The following is a 27,209-nucleotide window of genomic DNA, read 5'->3' as shown; positions in this document are numbered from 1 at the left end:
CATCTAACGTGCGCACGTTTAAACCTTTAGTGCATTATTTTTGTTTTACGGCGTAACGCCAGAGGGAAGGCATTCTCATGATGTAAGGTTAGGAGGTCGGGTTTTCTTTTGGTGTTCTTTTTGTTTTTTGGCATTCTCCATGCGGGTTCTAGCAGTACTCGATATACGTATAACAGGAGGAATACGCAGTCAACATACCTGTAGGTTAACGACAGCATGTTGCCGTTATCGTCGTATCTAAAGCCCCACGGTTCTTGGGCCTCGACCCCCAGCAGCTGCCCGTCACAGTCCCACGTATAATTTTTTATGTTGGTATAAGTATTGACTCCGACATTTTTTGTGTAGGTCCTCGTCTGCGATATTCTCCTGCAACACGCAACAAAGTCTCGGTGACATTGCACAATTTCGCAAACACCAGCTGAAGGGGTACATACCCGTGTAAGTCGTGGCCAAACTCCATCCGGAACACCTCCATTCCGTGTATGGTCAGAGCGACTCTCGTCTCCAGGAACCTGGAATTTTTCGTACTGGAGAACAACGCGGTGCCGTCGAAAACGTGAGTTTCGTTCGGTCTCGGCTTGTTAATCTTGAACGGTCCGAGCAGTTCCACCGAGCCGCTCTTAAAATTATACGCCAAATTATAAACGGGCAAGTTCTGTCCGCCGATACGCCCCTGCGCGGTAACGAGTCTATAGTTATCGTCGTAGTCGTATGTGAATTTGGCGTTGCTTAATCCCGTTTTGGCACCAAAATCAATTCGTTCCTCCATTAGGAGACCGCCGACGTACTGATAATCGGCTCGGTATTCCAGATCTTTCTCCGCGTGGCTCACTTGGCTCGGCAGCCCAGAAGACTCCGAGTAGTAAAAAATGGTCTTTCCGTCGCCGTGGACGATTTCGCTCAGCTTGCCGCTGTCGTGGTATCGATAGACGATTCGCACGCCATCACCGGGGAAGACCGTTTGCAAAACCCTCCCCGAATTGGAGAAATGCTGAAGGTAAGCCTTCGGGCTGCCGGGCGGGGTATATACGGCCCTAATGATACCTAGGGACGGTTGCAGCGCGAACAAATGTTTGGTACCACTGGGCAACGTGACGTGTCTCAGTCCTCCGTTGTCGTCGTAGGACAACAAGAAACTTCTCTGGCTGGCTAATGTTATCTTGGTGAGCATGTTGGAGTCGTCGTACGTGTACATCTGAGTCCCGTCCTGCGGACTGGTAATTTCGGACAGCAAACCGTGTCTGTCGTAACTGTATTTTAGTTCGGTGTTTCCCCATTTCCAGCCGTCGATTCGGTTGAAGTTATCGTAGGTTATGTTCAAGACGTCCGCCCCGTTGTAAGGCGTGTAGCTCAGTGGGAGACCGGCGGGATCGTAGGTTATCGTCAGCAGCGGCATCTTATCGATGTCGAAGAACGTCTCTTTGCTGGTGAACTGATCAAATTCGATTCCCAGCACTTTCGACCGGTTGACGGAGATTTCGCGATACAGCGTTTGCTGCGGGTTTCGAACGTCTCCCACGAGACTGAATGACGTGGACATTACGTTCGACACTGCGTCGCCGAAAGTCGTGGTCTGCTCGGACCAGATAGGCAACAGTTCCGCTTCGAGCGGAAGCGAAGCTTCTAGCAACGGGTGTCTTTCGATCGCGCATATCTTTAAGTTACCGTCGTAGGCAGATTTTAGAGCGACCGTCGAGTTCGTTAGGGTTACCGCTTTGGTGATTTCCGTACCTGGAATTACAAGTTCATTGAAGGCAAGAAACGCTCACCGGTTGTTACTCCGTTACCGTCGATCAAAATAACTTGCTTGTTTGCTTTGCCGTTAACGTTCAACACGGTAGGCGGTTGACTGATAACAATTTCCAGACCTTCAGTCTCCGACATCTTAGAAGATAGTTGGAGGGTCTCCCCGCTGGGGAGTATCACACCGGTAGCCCTGCCCAGCCAGTTGTACTGGTAAATAAACGTATCACCTCCCTAAAAATTTCAAACAAATATTCTGTACTACTTTTCCAAAGACGTAGATTTAGAGTGAAATAATCTATATTTATGAATAATTTGTTAGACCCTTTTTGTTTTTCACATGTTTTCGAAATACACAATTAAAGACCATTAAAAAATATTAAAAGATACTCTCTTGCAACAAGAATGTTCAGGAAATTCAATTAAACTTATTTGAAAAAAAAAAAAAAGAAAGAAAGTTTGTGTCAATATGGAATGACTTGCGATCAATTGTGGATAAAAATTTAAGGCAATTCCAAATTTCGTAAACTCAGCGTGAATATACTGCATTACCTGTCCGCATATTTCCCAGCGAATATTCGAACCGCAAAAACTCCCAATTTAGGCATGAAACTTTGGCATCTGTCAAAAACTAAAAATTTTAAGAAATTATTTCGTTAACAAATTGCAACCAAAATTTCAGCCTCCTGTGATTTCAACTGGCAGCTAATTTAAAACTTTAGTGAGATCATAATTTGGGGAGAAAAGAAAAATAACTATTATTTTGAAAACCGTAATAGAAAGGTATGTGCAGCTATTAGGTAAAAATAATCAGAAGGAAGCAGTTAATTGTGTGATGTTAATTATTAATGCCTTAGCAAGTTCGACTCAACAACAACCGCGGCAGGAGAAAGCAGAAGTTTTGTAAATAGTATGTGTGAGGTTGCTATATGTTATTGTTCTTTCATCCACGTTACGTTCTAACCTACCATCGACCGTCACTCACCCGGCTTAACCGGTAGGGTCCCTATAAGGTGAACATGGTGGATACTATTATGGGTCTACAGCCCAACGCATTATCGTACGCCATGCCGGCAGAAGGCGCTACAAGTAAAATTCTAAAGCTGTGACTTTTATGTATAGAGTTCATATTGTTGTCTGTTGTTGGGGTTCGAATAAAGACTAGCGTTACCATTGGCATTCGTGATGTTTATTGAATTTAATATTCAGAAGAAAAATAGGTCTTAAATACAAAAGCACTTCCTGTATTGTTGTGCTTTTGGTTAAAGATAAGATGAACTTTGTACTGTTATCTATAGGCAGTAGAAATAAATGTTTTATTCAATAAATAATAAGTGTGTTAAATTTTAGGTTAAATGGAAACTAGAAAAGAAAGTTATAAAGTTTGAATTTGAACTTTAATATTAATTTCACGGGGAGAATAAGCCCTTGAATTTCCGGAAAATGTGTATTGGTATGTAATATCACTCACATTGAATCTAGGTAGTCAATTACCAAGTTTTTAACTCCTATACTATAAATAAAATTTTGTCAAAGTCAGTACCAATTTTTGATAGAAAATATGACGTAACAATGTAACTGTTGAGTACATATGTAATGGGTGTTTTTTTTCGATGTATAGAACTTTAAGTTGGCATTACTGTTAAAGATGGCGACCGATTTAACAGTTTGGTTTGGCAATTCATCATGAATAGACTCACGCCTGAACAACGCTTGCAAATAGTGCAATTTTATTTCGAAAATAATGGTTCTGTGCGGAATACGTATCGCGCACTACGTCCATTTTATCGTCGACAAAATCGTCCATCAGAGCAGTTAATTCGATTAACCATAGAACGTGTTCGCACCACGTTTACTCTTATTGATAACTCGCATCCCCAGAGACGCCGTACGGTGCGTACAGAAGAAGCTGTAGTTGCTGTAGAGCGTAGCATTGGATCTGTGTCCATCCACTTTATGGAAGATTTTGCGAAAGGATCTTGGTTTAAGTGCTTACTAAATCCAACTCGTGCAAGAATTGAAGTCAAACGATCATCAAGTAAGGCGTAGATTCGTCGAATGGGCCCAAAACGAGAGCGCACTTCTGGTTGAATGGCTACGTCAACAAACAACATTGCCGCATTTGGAGCGAAGCTAATCCTCAAGTGTATGTCGAAACACTCGCCAACATCCAGAAAAACTGACTGGCGCGCTTTATGGGTTGATGGAATCATTGGTCCGTACTTCTTCAAAAACGATGATGGCCAGAAAGTTACAGTCAATGGTGATCGGTATAGAGCTATAATTACCAACTCTTTCATTCCTGAATTGAATAACCATGATGTCCAGGAGGTGTGGTTTCAACAAGACGGCGTAACATGTCACACAGCTCGTGCCATAATCGATTTATTGGTTTATGTGCTTACAAAATCCAACTCGTGCAAGAATTGAAGCCAAACGATCATCAAGTAAGGTGTAGATTCGTCGAATGGGCCCAAAACGAAATTGCCGTTGTTCCCGATTTTCATAAGCGAATTTTGTTTAGCGATGAAGCGCAATTCTGGTTGAATGGCTACGTTAACAAACAAAACTGACTACGTCCAGAAAAACTGACTGTTTGGTGTGCTTTATGGGCTGGTGGAATCATTGGTCCGTACTTCTTCAAAAACGATGATGGCCAGAACGTTACAGTCAATGGTGATCGGTATAGAGCTATGATTACTAACTCTTTCATTCCTGAATTGAATAACCATGATGTCCAGTAGATATGGTATGGTAGACACGTTTGGTGACCGCCTAATTTCACGTTTTGGACCTGCGAATTGGCCTCGAAAATCTTGCGATTTAACACCGCTAGACTACTTTCTGGGGGCTATGTAAAGTCATTGGTCTATGCGGATAAGCCACAAACGTTTGACCATTTGGAAGACAACACTCGCCGTGTTATTACCGATATACGGCCACAAATGTTGGAAAAAGTAATCCAAAATTGGACGTCCAGATTGAACTACATCCACACCAGCTGTGGCGGTCATATGCCAGAAATCATATTTAAAATGTAATGCTACAAGAATATCTTTCGGATAAATAAAATTCATGTCAATCGAATAATCCATCGTTGTTTTATTGCAACTTAAAGTTCTATACATCGAAAAAAAAAACACCCCTTATAAGGCAAGCAAATCCAAAGTTAAATTGAATTATTATTATTATATATTGAAACGAAATATTGCAGTTTTCAAAATGATGTACTTGGCTGGTAAGGAATAAATTAATATCAATTTCCAAAGACGATTTTCGAGTTTCTGTTTCCGAGACAGGGGATTACAGCGAGGTACGAACACTTAAAAGGCGCTTTGCTTTAAATAATATTACATCTGTCAAAAATTTTAAATTAATCAAGATATTAAAGAAATAAGGAAGTTAAATGCTTTGAAATACAAGATAAGATACGAGATAGAATAAACTAGTTTGGAGACAATATGCAATTTAAAATTAGGTGTGTTTTGAGAAAATCTATCTTACTCCTGATCTGCTGGTTAGCAGTCCTGTGTTCATGTCGTAGTCCAGCTCAATTTCCGACTTTCCTTTCTCAGTGAGCTTCACCAAATATCCCACCCCGGATATCTTTAACTCGGACTTGTGATCTTGGGTGTTCTCTATAGAACTCACGGCGTTGCTGTAATCCCTTAAGAATTGGATTTTGTTGCCAGAACTGTCGGTAACCGTTGAAAGCTTTCCGAAGCTGGTGTTCTTTGAGTACAGGAAGGAGTACCGCGTTTTATCAGACGCCAAGTCTTTGGTGGCAACGTGTTGACCGTAGCGATTGAAGACGTAGATTTCTCCTGCAGGCGGATAAGGAATTCGAAATTCGCCGTTCTCGTCGTGAGTTGGAAGATAATGTTCCAATGCCAGGATGTGAAGCGAACCTGAAATTAAAACGTTGCCTTCTCTCTGTGCGTTCGTTTTTGTGGCAAAGAGATTATCGTATATTTTGTTAAAATAAAAGAAGGATTTTATAACCCGTAAAATGTTTTACATCGACTTAAGTTCCCCGCGACTGCGATTTAAGGACCACTTTATACCTTGATCGGCGACGTGCAAAACTCCGCCAGGCGAAACGCTGATGGCGGAAATGGTCTGGAAACGGGCGTTCGCAGACAGTAATGTCTCCGCGTTGCTGGTGGTGTCGTCTCCCGGAGGGCATAAACAAGTAGCAGGTAGATCGCGACTGCTCCTAACGGGAGTTGCTGTAGTTGCGTTTACGGGACATTGGCACTTTTTGTCTTTTTCCTGCAATTTGCCGGCGAAGTGGACGACTTTCCCGGATGTATCTATGAGGCGGATATAATACGTGTTGTGGGTATCTGATTCGGCGATGTAAAGGTCGCCGTTTGGTGCGAACGACAAGGCAAGAACTGTACCTGCAAGGGAACGAAAAAAGGAATTTCTCTTTAACAGTGTCTAATTTGACCCAGCCGGTTTATGGTGGGGCACAGTTTTATGTGCTTCATCAGCTTGTACGCAAAACCAGTTTTAACTACCCACTACTCATCCATCTTGACATTAGCTTAGATAATTGAACCTGGGTATTACCTAACACATTGTCTTCCTCTTTGGTTCCGTTATCTGTTCGGTGACAGTGTAGCGGAGAACCAGCGACGACTGTCACTTTCATGTCAGGCGTGAGCTGTAGCACCAAGCGGTCATCTATGAAATGAATGGAACCATCCAAAGGACTTAGCGCAAGTCCGGTTGGCCACTGCAATTGTGCCTAAAAAAGCGCGTATTTTGTTTGTCACAATATGTCGGTATAAGCTAATTATTTATATGACCCCACAACCGACATTGTTCTGGGTGTGGTCTATTTTAACGATTTATTACACAATGCTCGAATTTCAATTTTGGAATTTCTTCGGTGGTTACTATTTTACTATCTCGCCCAGTTCAACACGACATAATATTCCAAATGAATAAAATTATTTTTTGGGCGCACCCTGTATAAATCGCCTTCAATTAAGAACTCAATCTGATTTCATCTAATTTAAAAAAATAGCGCTCCTCAACTGTAAATACAAAAATTTTAGTTGCCGATAAGGCCTACACCTACAGTTACGCCAAATTAAGCAAATAGCTTTTATTTCGACGGAGACACTTAAAATCATTTTTGACTGTGCCCGAAAAACTTGTATTTTTGAGTACACAATAGAAAAAGTTGCGTTTATATCGGAAATCAAGGTTACATGGCATCTTTGACATTTAATGGGTGTGATCATTCTGTAGCCGATTCGGCTTCTCCTTCAAAAGTTACATAGAAAAGATAACTTCAAATTTGAAAAGAGCAAATAGCGAAGCTTCTGTTTTTAACGAGATCCTTACAAGGACTCACAAAGTGTAGAAATTTAATTCGGTAAGACAACATGCACTGAGATATCGCCTCTACTCCTCCGGCATTGGCACCAATATCAAGGGATTGCGAGGCCCTAATTCATTTGCTAAAATAATACAAAAACCATGAATCATTCTATGTCAATGATTCGCTGTGCATCTAGCGTATAGCGACCCCACACCCGACACCAATAATGTCAACGAATTGTGCCCTAATTCATCTGTTACAATAATATAAGACTTTACGAAGTAAGAAGTTACTGACTTACACGGTATAATTAATGAATAAACAGATATCAACGAATTGTGAGATCCTAACTTATTTGCTAAAATAGTATAATACCTTATTTTTTCGAAATTAAAAAAAATAATTTCATTTAAAAGGTTTAGTGACGCGAACATCTGGCTTATGCCGGGTGTTTCAGAAAGGGAAGGGGGGTACCGTATACGGAAAGGAATGGTTCTTGTAATTTAAAAAAAAAAGTGAACGGATTATTTAATGAAAATGAAAAATCATATTGTCCCATTTTCTTTTCAGAGAATTATTTTTTTTGTCATTATTTTAGAAAATTTTTGACAGCCCTTAAAATTGCGTAGACACCGGGATTTAAATATCGAGGAATCGGTACAACCCCACACCCGACACCAACAACTTACGACACCCCGATTCTGTCGCTTCGATATAATGCCGTTCCAGACCAAGTAGAAAAAACTGCGACAGACCAGGAAGAAAATTGTAAAAATGAAAATTTATTTGTTGCTAGTCGCCAGTTATTATACCTTTCGCTCCTCTTCATCCGATGGTGGTAAAATGAAACGGACGAGACTAAGCTTAAAACAGCGAAAAAGTTATTCTATGAATAAACTGTTAGTTCAGTTACGTAATAATCATGTTGGACGAAGTGGTGAGAATTGCTCAAGCTTTAGCAATTTTCAAGAATGTCCACACAAGGTTTTAAGAATCTGTTATGCCTTGATGATCCTGTAGTTTCCAAATGATAAAAATAATCACAGAAATGCTATAGGTATAACCGAAAGTTTGGCAATAACAGGCGATTCCCAACTCAGTCTAACGTATTTTTCAAAAGTATTTTTCTACTCCCGCTTGTAAAATGTCTAATTACACACCGATCTAGCGTGCGAGAAGAGTCACTATACCACTTCAGTTTCGTTTCCCACGGAACCGAGCCACTTCGGACATTTTCGGGATTTTACCGCACTGGTTTGGGCGCAATCGGATATTTTCGGAGATATTTCCCACGCCTTGAATTTTGACGTTTGTAAATTCTGACGGTCATGTGTTGTTTTGCGAAAATGTACCCAAAAACTAACGGTCGAGGAAAAAGTATAGTATGCAACACATTTACCGCCCTTGTTGCGTACTTAAAACATAGCTGCCCTCACTTTTTGCCTTTTCTCGTGTACTGACTATTAATATTCCAATATCCTTTTCAACATCATCCACTGAGTTTATGCTATACAATTCTACTCGATTTTTTTCTGCTTTTCTCCATTTTTGACACTAGTGCTAGCACAAGACAACCGAATTACATTTATATGATTTCGTACTGATTCGGTAGTTTCCTGCCCGTCTCAGCACAGTGGTTGGACAACTTGTAAAACAAAAATGTTTTGTGTGTTTGGCGTCGACCCGGCATAATATCGATTCAATTATTGTAACACATTACGGACTGAAAAATTGTTAATCCGCGCTGTAATTAACTACAAAAACACGTGAGTCGCCGGGAGTGCTTAAAGCAAACACAATTTAATCAACGATGCAATTTAAATTACGCCTTTATATATCCCGCAACAATAATACGCGCGGCACCGTATTATTTTAAATAGACAAACTTTGAGCGCGTGTAAATTTAATTAAATTTTTGGCGTCAAACTGATTATAACATTTAAATTAATTAAAGGGCACAAACGCGTCAATTAAAGGGAAAGTTGATACAAACACGGCACCCAGAAACAAAATACCTAGGCAATTTAACTTTCGGCGATTACCGAGACAGGGTCGCAAACTAAATTTCCGATATCATTCCCGGAAGTCGGGGCGCGGGTGGGGCGGGAGTGATGTCGGGAACGTGGCGACGATTTTCGATCATTGATTTACTATAATGGCCGACGTTAAGGACGTTAACGTTTTCGGCAAGGAACGTATAGAAACTGATTTTCGATTGTATCGTGTAAACAATAAGGACGAAACGGCGGGGAGGTTCTGATGACTTGGCGTTTTTTTGCTTTGGTTTTTACGACCGTGATAAATTAGACTGGATGAGCTGGAGCGAATTTTTCATGAAATACACGAGGCGATTATGTATTGAAACTTTACGGTGGGACGGTTAAGTCTCCGTTGAGATTAAAATTCGAATGTAAAGTTCAATTCAAGCAAAAATCATTTCAGTTATCAATGGCATGCCATACAACTTTCTAACTCTCTTTTACAAGATATTTAAATTTATTTGCATATTGTAACCCTTTTTGAATTCATATTTATACCTAAATACTTTGAGGTAATATATACGGTGACTATGTTGTGAAACTTCAAGTTTTTTGAAACTTTTATTGCTATAAAATATAAATACACATATAAATGAAAAACATATGACTTCGGGATACTGTGCAGGCCTACGTAGACACTTTCAAATTACAATGACAATTAAAGTTTAATACAATTACACAAAATAATAGAGATAGAGAGAGCTCAATATTTTGAATTTAATGTTGGATAATTACTTTTGGATACTGGTGGAGACTGGTCGATATTAAAATTAAATATGCAATTTGCATTTTGAGCCCAGGATTCTTACACATTTCATTTCTACGTTCTGGTACTTTGAGATCATCGATTCGATGCAGATCTAGGTTTGTGTATAACACTTCGAAACTGAATCTTACGGTAAAGAGACTGACGTGTTTTATATTTCAAAATTTTGTCGAGTATCTTGTGGACGATAGTAATTCGAATCTAAAGTTCAATTCAAAATTCAAACCAATTTCCATTTAGAGTTGTGTCGATAGGAATATGATATCAAAATTAAATGAAAAAATTAAACACAGTCCTACATTGGAGAAAACAAAAATTATTATAATAAACTATTTTCACAGTCAAAAATTTATTTTAGCCGTAATGGATTCTCTGGAACTTTCTAAAAATACTTCATGTATACTTAGTCCTACCAATTCAGACATTTTGAATTCTATGTCAAAAGTGACATCTACCTTTGAAACTTTCCTATGTATTTGAGGTCGACTCCCTCATAGAATAAATAGGTTCAAGGTGCTTAAAAATTATCACGGTGTAATTTTCTACGGTTTTTTTAAAGAATGAGTTATTCCAAAATTAAATATTTCCTTAAATATCTGACAGGTGAGATATTTTACGTCAAAAGAACGCCTAGCTTTCAATGGCTTGTTTTACAGGGAATAATTTCCTATTTTCATTTAAAAGCCTTTGTTGTTCATTTCATTTAGTCCGCTTTTAATATGACAAAAATCATTCAATGGCGGCCTCACCTACGTTCTCCAATTCACGAAATTATGTTTTGCCCACTTGACCGCCCACATCTAAGAGCGCAGATGTCGATGTTAAACGACAGTTGTAAAATTAACGTTAATAATCTCATTTATATACGATCCGATTAAATTTAAATTTCACTAACCTGGCTGGCTGCGATCGCCCCCCGGCAAGGAATCGGCGTCCAATGATTGTGATGACCGTGGTTGCCAATCAGGGTGTGTATAATGCCTTTAGGGTCGACGGCTCGTACGTTAGTGCCGTCGGCGATGTACATGGTGCCGTCCACCGAAATCGCGATGCCCTTAGGATGAGCCAATCTGGCGTATTTCGCTGGACCTTCGTCCCCGCACGCCATGTCGTCACCGGGAATGCAGCGTTCTCCGTTCCCGACGACCTGTTGGGGTTATCAAATGTTGCAGAAAGGCGTAATGTATTGGTAAGGGGCTGCGTTTATTCGGTACGTTCAATAACGTTGGAAATCAAAAAGGTGATAAAAAATCTAAAGTCGGGATAAACAAAAGATTTACTTCGCTATATTAATTTAAAGGTGGAAAACCACCCTACTTTTTTGGCTGAACAGTAAACGGTGATTCACACAAATATTTTCCAACCGTAGCGTTGCAATACCATGTATATTAATATCTATCCTAATTTTGTGCAAAATTCTTTCTTTCCCTTACATCGAAAAGAAAGAAACAATTTTATTATATTTTTGGAGAAAAACACCATTTTATTAAAGCTTAATTAATATATTTTCTACTCCCTTCTGTAAAATAACTAAATATAGCGTGCGGAAAGCGCCACTTTACCACGTCAGTTTCTTTTCCCACGGATCCAACTCAAAAACTAGTATAAAAAGTATAGTATGCACCACGTGCGGTGAACTTTTTAACTCACTCGTTTATTAAATACTCGATCCGCTTGTGACAAATAAACTAATGACTCAAAGGCCGTTTACCGCACTTGTTACATAATATACTATTGTGTGGAAGTGAGTAAGCAATTTCAAAATGTAACAGGGATTAGCTAAAACATTTGTTTGAATATTCAATGACGTGATTTTTATGGTAAGCCATAAAGGGTGTCGCAAAAATTTACGTTCCTGAACAAAAATAGTAACAGTAAAATGAAATGCAATGCGAAGGAAGAGAAATAGATAGGCATAGGAAAAAAAAGTTACTCAGAATTTTGCACAAAACCTGAAAACGTACTAATATAAATAGGTTCCCATTTGAATTTGCAATATTGCCATTTGTTTCGTGTTGAATTGGCAACCCTGGCAACATATTTGAAAAAGATGTAAGTACTATGGCTTAAACCAAATTTGAAAAAAAAATTAGTTCTCCAGAGCTTCTAATAGAACACTCAACGTGAATCACCCTTTATATCAATAAAAAATTGGATGGTCCTTATGAGTATATAATATAGATAATTCAAAATTAAATATCAAGCTTCTAGGGACGTCTTGTAACCGAAGTACAGACCGCTAAGGTTAATATTTTTTAAAATTTTAATTATTACTATTATTAGTTTTGAATGTATTTAAAGAATTTAACAGATTTTGTTAATTTCATTTCAAATCGAAGTAAATTTTCTTAATTGTGGAGTATTCAATCCTTGACCTGGTTCTCTAAGACGCATTATTTTTAAGAGCAAATTAATTTATTTTATTTGAATGTTCCCTAAATTGAAGTGTAAATAATTAGTGGGTCAGGAAGCAAGTGAGGCTAATTTGTTTGATTGTAAATTTCTCTGGTCAAAATGACTAAAAATAGGTTTATTAAATGTGACCAATTTTAGGGTATAAAATGGGCGTCTAATTTTCTCAATCCTGTGTATCTAAAAGTTCAAATCTCCTTTTTCAATAATAAAAGTGATAATAAAAATTATAATGCTGATTTGTTTAAGATACTAATGAATTATATTCCTTAGTTAGAAAAAGAGGAAGCGTGAATTATCGATATCTTCTATTCCTGAAAGCCAATGAGATTTTATATTCGACAGATGATCAAAGTTTTAAATTTGGATTTTTTAGTTAAGCGGTTTGATTGATTTTCGTGTGGCTATATTCAAAGTCAAGTAATGGAAATGGCGAGCAAAACTGAGGGAATCCCAATGAAAATGGAACTTACGGGTTCACTGTTTATCGTCGGATCCTGAACCGGTTCCAGGGACAGAACTTTCAAAATCTGATGCTTCTCAGGATCAGAAACGTACAAATGACCATCGGCTGGGGATACGGTCAGGTAATATTGGTACGCCACCTGAGTTGCTCTGCACATAAAAATTTACGCAACATATTATAAAAATTAACACGATATAGGGGATGTCATTTAATATGTGTTGGTTATATCACATTGGATGCAGGGTCTCAAAGTTTTGTTTTTTTCAACACAAATAATAAAGAAAAGACCTGTGGGAACCGCTCAGCAAGCAAGACCATATTCATTAAAATTAAAATTTGAGACGAAAACGAAGCATTTTAGAGCACACATCTTTTTACTTTTACTTTTTACCTTACAAATGCTTAATAAGTCACCCTGTGAAATATCTGACATTTATGAAATAACACCCTTTACAAAAATGTAATTCTTCGACTCACCTCAATTGGAGCACGGTGTATACGTTTTCTTCTGGTGTAATTCGCCTAACAAGATTAAAGTCACCCACGTAGACGCTCCCGTCGGGACCGTTTGCCAGCGACCCTGGTGTCAAAAGTCGAGCGTCTTTTGCTGGCCCTCCGCATTGACCGGGACAATCGACGCTCCTTTGGAGACCCGTGCCCATAACGACCTTAACCATGCGAGGATATTGCTGCCGGAAAATCCCTATTTATTTCGGTTCTTTCTTCTGTGAAATCGAAAATGTACGCCGGCCGAGGTCTGATATTATTGCTATATTGTTGTAAAATCAGAGGAAAAGATACAACCCCTCCCTCGGCAGCAATTCAATGAAATACCCTCCTCTATTTTAAAAAGCGTCGAGACGATTATACTACAAGTTTAACCTTTGGGGGTCCCGTTTACCAGTTACTCCCTTGAAAACATGATATTTTAATTACAATTTACAAACGTTTTGATTATAATGATAGTCTAAATTTTTAGGCATGTATACCAAATATCACCACAACCGGCATGCGGCTTGTCTGCAGCTGTTACAATAAAAGTAACATATTTTGAGAAGTCCCAGCAACACAAAATTAATTAGGGACATGTATAAGATGCCGCTCTGTAGAATTTGCTTTTATCTTTTTTTCAATGGCTCTACGTCATTGTCACCAAACAATATTGATATGCAAATAAAAAAAATAATAACAACATTGAATTTATTGAAATATAAAACCATCCAAAACTACCCATAATTAACGTTGTGGTAATTGTACGAGTATAAGGTAAAAAATATCTTCCAGTTAATTTTTTAAAGAAATTTCAAACACGCTACTAAAATGCTATTTAAAAATCTTCTCGATTCCTCCTGCGTCGGTTGTTGATAAATTGAAATTGCTGATGTTTCGCCAACTATCATGTTGGTTTCTTCAAAACTTAACTAAAACTGACTCGCATTCTACCTTGTACCTGCTTACATACTGTCTGAGGATTGCGGAGCAAAAGGAAGACCATGAACAATGTCTGGGTTGTCGATTCCCATATGGGTTACAGCTGTTACAGGGTAAGACCTGAGTCGCGGTTAAGATTGTTTGCTTGCTCATAGACTTCGATGGATTCTCGGATTTCTCTTTGATAAAAGAATTTCATGATTGTGTTGGGCAACTGCTGATGAGTTTATTTGGGGTAGTCTTAAGGCTCTTTCATATTCTTTTAGGTTAGGTGATATTTTTCATTCTGTTTCGCCAATATATTCTATGCCGCATATATGGGGTTGTTTTAGGACTCATGCCTTCTTGGTCTTTCTTTACATTAAATCTCAAAAGTTTTTTAAAAATATAGCGTTAAAACCAGATTTCCCAGTTGTCCAAAAATCTCTCGATATCTTCGATCCGCCAAAGACAAAATTCCGCTTGCGATACCATGAGTTTACAGCATTCCAGACCTATGTGGCGACGAATATATTGGAGAAATAGAGCAACAAACATCAACTAGGTTAAAGAAACACAAAAGAGCCTTCAGATTACGACCAATCAACTCATCTGCCGAACACAATCATGAAACCGGAAATGAAACCTTATTCTAGAAAACTAAAATTCATCATCAGTAATCATTAACTCCGCAACGAACAAAGGGTATTTAAACAGATACAAATTTCTTTGAAAAATTAACTGGAAGACATTTTTTCAGAAACCTATTTGCTTATCTATTTTATATATTATTCAAATAAACTTAGACAGGCTGCTGTAATACTTCTTATAAAACTTCTGGATTCCTCCTGCGTCGGTTTTTGTTGAATGGAACTAGCTAACATTTCGCCAATCATCCTGTTAGCTTCTTCAGAGCTTGACAATTTCAGTCAAGCTCTGAAGAAGCCAACATTAGCTAGTTCCACTCAACAAAAACCGATGCAGGAGAAATCCAGGAGTTTTATAAAAAGTACTACCTTATACAGTTGCCACTACGTTGATTTTGGGTAAGTTGGGTAATTGCGTAGTAGTTTGAGTGTAACTAAGCTTCAACTTCGGCTTTTGGGTTATTTGGGTTATATATATATATATATATATATATATATATATATATATATATATATATATATATATATATATATATATATATATATATATATATATATATATATATATATATATATATATATATATATAATGTTTATTAATATTTCATATTAGTATTCAAAATCCTATATACATATATATATATATATATATATATATATATATATATATATAATGTTTATTAATATTTCATCCTGTATACGTAAACGTGAACCCGTCACGTCTAGATCGAAAAACAGCCACACCTAGGTACGAGCAACCCTACTTAGTCATGGAGTAGTAATAACATTCGCGCGATAATAATTTCGTCCATATTTCATCTCTCGGCTTTGAAAACGATTCGCCGCATATACGAACGTCAAGTTCGGGGTGGGTACATAATTATAAACCCCCACCGTTAAACTATTCAAACTGCGGACGCTGACAAAGAACATTAAACAGATAGTAAACTGCAAACCTTAAAGTGGAGCGTTGAGCCGTCGCCCTTTTGAAGTATGCCCTCGTGGAAATTATAATGATGATGTATGTCGAGTCCCCAGCCACCGATGTCGGAAATGTCGACGTCGAAACCTTTGATGTCGACCGTCTGAGTGACCCATACCGGCTCGTTGCACGAGACGTGTTGGTAACCAATCGAGACCTGAGATTAACTTTAGTTAGTTTATGGAAGAGGAATCTAACTAGTTAATATACTGTGAAAATTACATCGAAGTTCGTGTGCGGATCAAGTATTAAATTAGCTGCAAAATTACACGGCGGATATTAGCGATAGCGCGCTTATTCTAGGTGGCCTCTGTGCTATCGTTTCCAGAAAATTTGATAATTAAGTTATATTGATAGGCATATAACTAGCAATTCCTTTCAAAATGCTTGACAACATATTTGAATTTCAGAAACATTGTTTTGTCTCAGTAAAATATGTTTTACAACATTTACAATTGCGAAATTGTTTTAAAAGGTTTAGTGACCAGTATCTCAATTACTCAGAAATTTTAAACTTAACTTTTTTTCAAAAATAGTACAACTCGAGACAATACGTGAGCAATTGTTTGCATCTTTCATAATTTCATATTTTTCAAGATTATGAAAATTTCTCGATTTTTATGGAAGATGTTTCAACATTTATTATTTAGATGGCAATGATATATTTATCACCCAAAAATAAGTATCTTTTTCATATAGACATGCGTCCTTTGTTTTAAAGATACGGCGAAACAATCGTTTTTTTTTGACAAAACTTGGCACGTTTATTTATCGTCATAAGGGTAATTAATTAAAACAAAATTATCCGTTTTAGTAGCGCCCGAAAGGCTGATTTAATTTATATTTATAATATTTTTTTGGATCTTGCAATAAAAAATGAAACTTGCTCATTGCTTTAAACGAATCTAGACACGAAAAACGTAAATGGACAAGTCTTCAAAACATCAATTAGCCCAACATAATGTTACCTATTTTTTCAATTAGGTCACCCTCCAGGACACTACTGAAGTGAATAATTTTATTTTAATTACACAAAATAAAGACTTACGAAGAAAAGCAACTGTTCTGAAACAGCCTGCATCTCTGGAAAACTTTCAGTAAGATTGTATCTGTCTTAATTGTGCAACCAACAGATCTGTTAATTTAATTCAAATTGCACAATTAGACTCAGCAAATTCTCCACAAATTCCGTGCAATATTCTAACGTCCCGAAAATTAAAACTTTTTTGCTTCAGAATGCATATCACTCAGATAGTGATTCTCCCAGTAGGTACCGAAGTAAGTTAAACTACTTTTACGATGTCCACTTATAATTATTTTATTTATTCTTAAATTTGTTTATTATTTCCCTTTTCAGCATTTTATAACATTATTTATTTATTTATTTATAAACCCAAAGCCTAACCAACAGGTAGGCGAGGCTGCCCAAATACTGGATAGCGCATAGTAAGATTACATGGTCGGGAATACAAAAGAAACTTAGCTAGATATTTAATAAGCTGCTAATAGACAGTAATTAAAAAAATCCTACAAAATTTTGTACACGTTTGTTATAAACAAATTTAGGCTTAAGTTGAATAAGTCCGTATCTTCATTGTTCAGAAAAACACAGTTATTGTACATACGAGTACATCTAAAAAGCCGAGAGTTTACATCTGATTCTTTCTATAGAAAAAGTTAGCCAAGTGCTCACTCGACAACGACTAGCATTAAAAGATAAGTGATTTGTACAAGAAAACGACTCAATAAGATTGTTGACAATTTTATAAAAAAAAATACGTCTTTGTGCGTGTTTCAAGCGACCTCATTTTATAAAACTGTAGATTATTTTATTACGAAAAGTAGTGGCTGTTTCTATTATATCTAAAGTTAAAGTTTCTAAAATGCATTTTTTGGACACTCTCTATCCGATCGACATACTTGCGATAGATTGAATTCTATACAGTGCATGTGTATTATATTGATATTTTGTGTCCAGCTGCATATACTTTGATTTGTTCGTTTTTTATTTGGTTCAATAATTGCCAATAGTGTAGAAATAAATCTTCCAGCAACTAATTTTAACATAATCCCTTGAATCCTGCCATGAACTATGAACAAATTCGCGCTAAAATATATAAGCTTTTCCCTTATTATTTGCAGTTAGAGCACCTTACAATATTAGGTTGATATTTGATTCATTAAATTGACTTGCTACAATTGATAATTCGAAGAAATATGGTTAGTAAAATTAAGGGTAGATAGAGAGCACAATATTACACGTTATTACAAACATATTCACATCAACTCGGCGCTAAATTATGTTTGATTCTTTATAAATAGTTAATAAAATACATTTAAATGTAAACCGCATCTGTGCTCCTCCAGTGAAAATATCCTATAGAAGACCTAATAGAAGCGACCGGTCTAAGCTTTTAAATGATCCAAGTAGGTAGCAGCAGAGTCACTAATCAGAGTCAATGAACTTTAGAATGATGAATTAGTTTAGCCGAGTTATGAAGATGTTTAAATTAACTTCGAAACGGTATACTCACTTTAGCTTGAACGATCCCGTAAACTTTTTGCTTGTAAACGTTTCTCTTGTTCCAGGCGAACGTGTGGTACAAATTAGGATCAGCTTCGTACGTCTTGACGTACAGGGAACCTTCTATTTCTACTCTCGCATACACGTGAGTTAAAGTTTTCGGAATGTCGTCTGCAGTTAGCTTCATAAAAATTGTGCTCAAGTAACCCGTAGCTTGCGAGCTTTGATAAATTATATTCAAGTCTGAACCTGTAACGATAATATTGCAATGACAAGAGGATCGACCCATAAAGAACGACGCCTCAGTCAAACCTGGTATAGGAATCGATTCCTGCACGATCTGAGTTTCCGCAAACACGACGCTTCGTCTCATCAGGCCGCCGACCGCTTCTGGCATCCACGTTCCGGTTATGACCGGTTTCAGTAATTCGGGATCGTGTTCGTCACAAGCGTGAGGTAAAGTGCCGCCGATACCGAAGAACGACCTCGAAACTCCGGGAAAATATAACGCAGGATTCCTGCTACGATACGAGATATTTGAATTCTATTTCTATTTTGAGCCGATCGGGCATTACCTTTTCAAAATTTGATTATTCGAGTCGTCGGATAGTAGCATGTGGACGGGAGGCAAGACTATGATTTGATTCCAAGGTACGTAAACCGTTATAGTCATAGGCTTAAAAGGTGACCTCTGAAATTGTAATGTGACCGCGCCTCCACCGTTTACTAAGACGTCGAACCTAAAATTACGATTGACATGAAGTAAATTATAGCACGCGAAAAGTATCCACCCAAATTTTGTATTTTTTTTTTAATTTCAGTAGTGTCTAGAAGACGAATTGAACTGCTTAGGAGTCGAGAAAAAGACTTCTCCGCGTTAATATGAAATAAATATGAAAGCAAAATATATTTGCACCATCTCATAGATTTTAATAAGCTTTGCATGTTTACTAGACGGAAGATGCAAGAGGAACCAATACATCGGTATTAGTCGTTGTGGTCTGTCTGGACCGCATGGAGCATCAGTTGGGGTCAGGAAGCCAGACCGATGATACAACAATGGAATGTGTCTTGAATGTGCGGCCGAGTAAAGATAAGGAACGTTTTAAAGAGGAGAGTCAAAACTTGACATGATGAATCATTTGGATTGGAGTTATGAAGAAAATACCCTTTATGCTTTTAAATCGTGTTAAGTAATTTCCACTACTTTCTGGATTCCTCCTGCGTCCTGAAGAAGACAACAGTATGATAGGCGAGACGTCAGCAAGTTTGATTTATAAACGACTGACGCAGAGAATTTGTAAATAGTAAATTTAGAAATTCCGAATTTTAACTTTAGCAGTTATATATTTTTTAATTTGCTGTAAAGTTGCTCCATTAAGGTAATTCGGATACTTTTTTCTGATTCCTTTTGGGAAAGGGTACAAAATTTCAAAACTTTGTAAATGTTTTTTTGTAAAATATCTTATTTTCTTAAAATACTAAGGAGCTACTTTAAAATGATTTTTGGGTTCTTTGAAACAAATTATCGCTCTGCTATTACTCTTTCAAACGAAAAGCAGTATACATCGAAATTCATACTTTCATTATTTTGAAAAATCGGAAATTGACAATCGACCAGCCAGCACCGAATCGAATTACATGGAGGCCCGAGAATTGACTTTTAGGAAAAGTTTCGTTTACTTAATAACAGGAAACTCTAGACGCTGCTGTAAAAAACGAACACAAATCGACTAAAAAAAAGTGACTCGGCCCGAGGATCAAGTTCCACGAGGAAGATAACAAAGGATTTCTTAATTAAAATAAAATTACGAATCCAATTAGGAGGCGAGCAACGGACCGAGCCACATCAAAGCAATCTGGCAAACTCCTTGTTGTCGAGAGTCTACTTTTTACTGTCTGAAATTAAACGTAAATATTTTCCTCCAAATTAAAATCGCTTCCCATCGCCAACTTGGAGGCACCTTATCTGAAAGTCGACTACCTATGTCATGCAGTAACGAGTTAAGATGGTCATAGATATTTGGCCACAAATAAAGATACACAACTCCGTCTTGATCTAAACTGCAATGAGCTTGGTAATGCAGTATGCAATGCAATATTTTGTTCTTTGTCATTCACGTTGGTACTAATGCGGATAAGTGTACTAGAAGATTTTTATAGTTGTCCGGGAAACCTACTAATAATTTAAAGCTAGTACTCAATTAATACAAATTTTTAATGGCAAATTCTTATGTTGCATATATTTGTTGTATTGAATTAGAATTATCTGGTTTAGTTTAAACGGCATCTCCTGTATATTATTAACTTACCGTTATAGAAGTAACAAATAATTCCCTAGCTTTTAAAGCAATTTGGTCCCAGGATAGCTTTAATGAAAGTGAAAGTCCAATTTTTCCAGACAGTTCCCAGAAGGTCTCTGGGATTGTTTCCTGTCATATCATTTAAAAGGACATATTTTGCACGGGAGTTCTAGAAACACAGTTTATTGAGCGTTTTTATATTGTACATATTCCATATTTTCCCCTATATTCTCCAATTCCTCCTATATTCCTATATTTTTAATTATATTAAAGAAACTAACCTAATTTTGTTCAAGTTTCTTACACGTAACACACTTTGAAACAAAAATTAATCTTCACAATTTTTACATAGGGGAACAGAAGGCAAAATGGTACCCTTAAAGTTATGGCCAGGATAAAAACAGATGACCAACACTTTTGACAAACTGAACTTATATTTGTATAACATAGTATGTTTCCTTTCAGTATCATGTTAAATATAAATGAAAATACTGTTGAATGAAAAATGAAAGTACTGTTTATTAAAATCAGTTTCAGTCAAGCTCTGAAGAAGCCAACAGGATGATTGGCGAAACGTCAGCAGTTTCGACTAAGCAAAAACCGACGCAGGAGGAATCCAGAAGTTTTGTAAAAAACGCATTCAACTATTGTTTCTTTTTTATATTAAATTCTACCAAATATAGCTTTCTTTGTTAAAATTTCGTAGGTCACTCTTACCGACTTGTGGGTAACTGTCCGAAGTTTAACGGACCGTTTTACCTGGAGGATCCGTTATGCCTCCCTTTCCCCTAATATCAACAAGAGTTTTGCACATTGACAGAATGAAACTCGTAATACCCCATTTTAATTTAATTTTATTTTCTTTCCAACAATACAACTAATAATCCAGTAAGGTATGAGCTATCTTGAAGCAAATTCTTAGAGTGCGATTTTCGCAAAGAACATGTAGATTGTTTTTTTTTCAAAGAAACTTCCAAAGCCTACTGTAATACTTTTTATAAAAGTTCTGGATTACTCCCGCGTCGGTTTTTGTTGAGTCGACCTTGCTAACGTTTCGCCAATCGTCCTGTTGGCTTCTTCAGAGCTTGACTGAAACTGGATCGTATTTTACACTGTACCTGCTTTTATATTGCTTGAGGAGGGCGGAGCTAAATGAGGGGTATAAACACCGTCACGGATGACTGATTCCCATATTAGTGACAGGTAGAGACCTGAGTCGCGGTTAAGATTGTTAGGTTGCTTATGAATTTCTACAGACTCTCGGATTTTAGCAGATTTAGTAGAAGAATTGACTACATGCAAGAATTTTAGTTTTATCGAATAAAATTTTATGTACGGTTTTGTGATTGTGTTCGGCAACTGCTGATGAGGGCAAGCTCTGAAGAAGCCAACAGGACGATTGGTGAAACGTTAGCTACTTCTACTCAACAAAAACCGACGCAGGAGGAATTCAGAAGTTTTATAAAAAGTACAACATGTAGAAATTTAAAAGTATTGGTTGTAGGACCAAAAATATTGTGCAATTATTGCTTTGGCGTTTTAAGTATTTTGCAGTACCTTGACAGCAGACCTTCGCAGGACCGTGGTAAAATCTATCCGAACGGATGGTTATTCTGCATTAAGTAACGCTTGTTAGTGAATGTAGATAAATTTCTAGGACAGTCCTGGAATGGTTAGAGGTAAGGGTCTGCTCGGCAGGGTGTTCTATAAGGGGCTGCGGTTTTGGAATAATAAACACTAGGCAAAGTTAATCACGGGGTCGGTTGTAAAAACAGAATATTTCTGGTCATGGTAATCCGGAGAAGAATCTTTAATATTTTTCGCAGACAGAGAAAGTCCATTTGGAATCCAACCATCTTTAGAGCCAGCATGCAAAATAGTTATTCTTTTACCTCTTTTTGATGCCGCGTTTGTTTTACACTTATTAGTTGAGTCAACCAAACTCTTTTCGGGGATATCATAAGTGTCGACCCAGGTACCATCCAAGTAAATAATTGGCCTTTGTTGTTCTCTGTAAATCCTAATTTTTTATAGATATTCCAATCGCCGTTTCCGAATTCTGAAAGATTCCATTAAAACTTGCCATTTGCCAGTTTTTTAAAATCTAAAGCCCATGTGTAGAATACACTTCCATAAGGTAGTTCTGCCACATTTAACACCAATTTCATCTTTTTCAAGCCTCCTAATTAAGATATCTAATTTAGGCACGCTTTGTTCCTCGTATACCTGGTAAATTTTACGCCGTATTACATCTTGGTCACTTTCATCTACACTCTCAGCATCGCTTCTTTTTTTCCTCGCTGAAATGGGATTATTCACAATTTTCCATACAGTTGATGCTGGAATTTTCGTCAATGTGGCCGTTTCTTCTAAAGATGCTTGCTTGCTGGCATCAAGTTTAACCAGAGTCAAATAATTATTTATAACTTCCTTAGTCTCAATAGAATAGTGTTTTCTACATTTGGGCGGGAGCATCTCCTGAGATACACTTGACTCGCATATATTTTGCATAATTCGCACACGATTCAGCACACGCTGTATTACACACGAAATAAGAATGGTTATTAATAAACTTAAACTAAGTAATATACCAAACCAAAGAATATTAAACACCGGTAGGTATAAAATTATTTTCTATTACGGATAATTTTATCTGAATTTAAATTCCGAAACTATAGGTAATAATAGTGTTGCATTGTATGTTAATAACCACCCTTGGATAATCCCATTCAAAAGCAATTGGTCACTTTCTTATATCTATGAACAGACCATACCTTGCAGCCTATGAACAACAAAAAGTTTCGAAGAATTGAAAGGAACTTTATCGAATCGATTCTGCATTAAAACCCTCAAGGTTTTTGTAAATGCGAGGATTAAAATTATTGATGTAAAGATGAGATAGTTATTTTAACAAAAGGCTTGGCTTACTCGCTTCTCCAACTCCTCTCTGATGTTAACTCGGCGCATTATACAATTTGCTTAACAGTTGAAGATAAAATTCGATTCGTTTTTGAAAATTTTCATGATTCAAAGAATTAACGTTTTTAAATTTATTATGGAACATTTTATGGTTCTTCAAACCCCTCTGAATTGATCTCCGTATCATACCTAAATCTTGTTTGGTTCAACTTTGAGACGATTTGGGATAAGCTTCAAAATTAAAGCTAGAATAGTAAATTCGTATTCTTGATTGGTCGCAGACCTTGGACCATCCCTTGTTCGATTGACGCAAAATTTGTCATTTAATTAATGAAGACAGCTGTCAAGCTGCAAAGACTTCCTTGTGAATAGGGTAAACATTTAAAAAGTCTGTGGTAATTTCATTAGATTATTATAATCGAAGCAGATGCCGAAACACGGCTCGATAGTTGGAGAGAAACTAAAATTAAATGACAATGGGCTTTACAAAGTTCATTCAGCCTATGTGTCAAATTCATCGAAATGACTGTGTCCAATTAATTTTTATTTCAAGGACGGAGAGAGATAGGTATAGGGAAATTTTAAGAAAATGCAAACAAACAAAGTGCTCTCTTAGAATTTGAAAATAAAAGAATGTAGAAGGTGCACTATTTAGAGAAACTCAATAAACAGTGTTTCTAGAGCTCCCTTTCAAAATCTTGAAACACACTACATATTCCAACTAAAATTCGGCTTTTCGTTGTATTAAACCATGGAAGTATCAAGATTTCTTCAAAAGCCCAAATTGCCTAAAATTCACGGAAATTAATTTTTATTTCAATAACGGTAAGACATTGGTATTACGCAAGCTTGAACAAAATCTACTTTATTTCTTGAGTAGAATCTGAAAATGAAATGATATACAGGGGGTATCGTTAAAACTCAGCAAGATGTTGCCACGCTTATATAGCAGCGGTAGCACTTGATATTGTAAAGCGACAGAGCACCTTCTCTTACATCCTGTATAACTTTATTAATCGGTTGGTCCGTTTACCATATACCTCTGTGTGCATATCCGGCAAAATAAAGTTTTTTGTAAATAAATTATTACATATAAATAAAATAAATAAAGTACATATAAATAAAATAAATAAATTACATATAAATAAAATATATGAATGATTGATATTGTTGACTTGATTTTATTTTAAGTATGACTAAATATATATTTGTGTGAATAATTTAGAAATAAATAATAATTCAGTATTTTCATACATTCTTTGCTCATTAAATCAATAAAAAATTTAAAACGACAAATTTAAAATTTTCCAAAAACGAAAAGTCCAAAAAGTAGTGGCTTTTTTTTGATGATGCAATTTTATAATATGTATATATTTTTTTAATAATATGAGGCAAACGAAAGCAAATTGAAAAAAACTCGGCCTACTGAAATTTCAACGTTAACCTCGTACCTGATCTAATCAAATTTCAAATTTTTAAAACATATTCAAATCGTTACCGGTATAGAGTTAAATTTATAGAGAAATTTCATTTTTTGTGTCGAACACTATAATAGATAAAAAGAAAAAAAGGATAGGAAGAAATATGAAAAGTATTTTCATTTTCTGTTACTGTAAAACTCCTTACTTTCATTTCAATTATATCTCAGCGTTTCGGTTAGTGCCTGTTTTCAAGAGAATAATGCGAAATCCTAAAACTACTGTAACTATAAACTATAATATGTGATGTAGTGGTTTCCATGACTTTTTACTTCAACTACATTACTACATATCTCCTTGCTTTCCTGAGGAAAGACTGCTTCCTTGAGTTTTCCCTTGTTCTTTGTGGTATTACTTCTTGATATGCAATAATCAATTGAACTAAACAGGCTATGGAAACCGTTACCTCACACATAACTATGAAGTATTAAGAAATAGTTCAAATAAAGGCAATAAAAATTGACACAACTACTTTCAATAAGTCGTTGCCTACAATTTTCAAATTCAAATTGCTCATGTTAAATTTTTTAGTATTGCTGTTTAGGTTTTTCAGATTTCTCTGTCTGATGATTCCACAAGAAATTTCATTGCCTATAAAAAATATTTCGATTTATAGCCCGGAAAACTCTTTTTTATTACCTGTCACGGTCGAATATAAAATTAAATTATAAGCGGTCGAAGTACTCACCAACCACCTTGTCTCGTGAGCGTAAATCCGAATTTGGATTCCCGGTCCACCGAAACTCGAATTCCTACAATGCCGAGTCCCTGAGGTGTGACGACTTGCCCTCTCATGACTGCAACTCGACTATATCAAAGGGCACATTAGATGAAAATTCGGATGATCCAAACTATCATAACGTAAAGCGTGTTTCTTGTACCGATATCGAAGTATAACTCGTTTCGGTTAGTTTATATAAAGTATCAGAAACTTGTGTACATGCAGAAAATGTCATATATTATAGCATCGTTCATAAAGCGGTAAAAGTAAGCTGCGGCTAACTGTAATAATGTATACACAAATAAACACCCAATGAGACGTGTACAAAGAAACAGGAATCGTGTGTAAGGTTTGTACATTATTACAGCAAAGTGATGTACATTGTTCAGGCAGTATGTACCATACCATCACTACGTAATGTGAAATATTAAAATGGTCGGACATTCAGTATATCATCAAGGCACCTAACTGTGTTTGTTGGCTTGGCTACCAATCGCTACCGTAACTTTACTTGCTGACAAAGCGTCGAACTAAGAGTTGCGGTAGTAAAATCCAAAAAAAATTCTCGATCACTCCTTTGGAATTTAATCCAATCATTTTCTAAAATTATCAAAATTGGAACGGCCACCAATCCATTAAAAATATTCGAACTTTTAAATCGAATTAGTTCCATCTACCCAGATATAATATCGAAAAATTACATTTGCGAAAGGATTAGCAACATAAATAACGCCCATATAAAGTTACCGTAGGATTTCCGCAATAATAAATTATAAGTGTGTGTGTGTTTGTGTGAATATTGAGCAAAATGCAACGATGCAAAGGGGCGCTTGGGGAATAATTAATTATATAGTAGTGCTATAATGGGAATAGGGTTGTACAAAGGTTAAGGGGTCAACGTTTAAGGGTGAGTATGACACGTAGACAAAGGAGGGACATCGGTTTGAGCCGTCATTTTCACATAAAATTGTGTTTAATTGTTGTCGGATATAACATACCTTTGATGTGTGCGACAGTTTTGGTCTCCTGTCGGGTAGATGCGACAAGACGAGGTTAAGTTTATTTCGTAAACGTACAAAGGGCTAACAAGTAAAATAACAAAAAGACAGATTACAAACATACAAGGTGTTTGGAAAATTTTTGCAACGCTGAAGTGAGATTGGAAAGTAAAGAAAAAAATTGTATTAAAATTTCTTTACATATGATATTCTCAAAATGATTGCTACCTTGTGTATTTCCCGAAATAGCTTCTTTCTGATGATAATACACGAAAATCATGTGCAGATTTTCAATTACAACAAATATTTTCCTAATTTTTATTTAATATGCCGTAGTTCCAAATTAATTCTTACAAGACAGAAAAAATACATAAACATTGGCAAAAGGATCATCTAAGCAGTCTTCATTTAAACACGGAGGCCTGTAGCAAACCATCAGTTAAAGTAAACAGATAAAATAGGCAAC

The 27,209-nt window shown here is 36.5% G+C and overlaps 1 protein-coding gene across 3 annotated transcripts in view; it reads right to left on the bottom strand.

The window, feature by feature from the left end:
• Positions 1-27,209, bottom strand: part of LOC132705524 (teneurin-a) — a 737,223-nt gene that overhangs the window by 18,695 nt on the left and 691,319 nt on the right. For 2 of the 3 annotated variants that reach the window (XM_060676144.1, XM_060676146.1), the window contains 14 exons: positions 25,713-25,832; positions 18,900-19,064; positions 18,637-18,845; positions 18,335-18,573; positions 15,775-15,957; positions 13,239-13,450; positions 12,769-12,910; positions 10,779-11,030; positions 6,319-6,496; positions 5,808-6,146; positions 5,248-5,651; positions 1,788-1,977; positions 435-1,731; positions 199-366 (listed from right to left, as the gene is read on the bottom strand). In XM_060676144.1, the coding sequence (XP_060532127.1) occupies positions 199-366; positions 435-1,731; positions 1,788-1,977; positions 5,248-5,651; positions 5,808-6,146; positions 6,319-6,496; positions 10,779-11,030; positions 12,769-12,910; positions 13,239-13,450; positions 15,775-15,957; positions 18,335-18,573; positions 18,637-18,845; positions 18,900-19,064; positions 25,713-25,832 (4,098 nt within the window). The remainder of the gene's footprint in view (positions 1-198; positions 367-434; positions 1,732-1,787; positions 1,978-5,247; positions 5,652-5,807; positions 6,147-6,318; positions 6,497-10,778; positions 11,031-12,768; positions 12,911-13,238; positions 13,451-15,774; positions 15,958-18,334; positions 18,574-18,636; positions 18,846-18,899; positions 19,065-25,712; positions 25,833-27,209) is intronic. The other variant, XM_060676145.1, reaches the window with a different exon arrangement.

The sequence above is a fragment of the Cylas formicarius genome, unplaced genomic scaffold (genome assembly GCF_029955315.1).
Source record: "Cylas formicarius isolate icCylForm1 unplaced genomic scaffold, icCylForm1.1 PGA_scaffold_7__23_contigs__length_41026272, whole genome shotgun sequence".
NCBI classification, from domain to species: domain Eukaryota; kingdom Metazoa; phylum Arthropoda; class Insecta; order Coleoptera; family Brentidae; genus Cylas; species Cylas formicarius.
The sequence above is the reverse complement of the archived record's forward strand: the minus strand, read 5'-3'. Positions and strand labels throughout refer to the sequence as shown.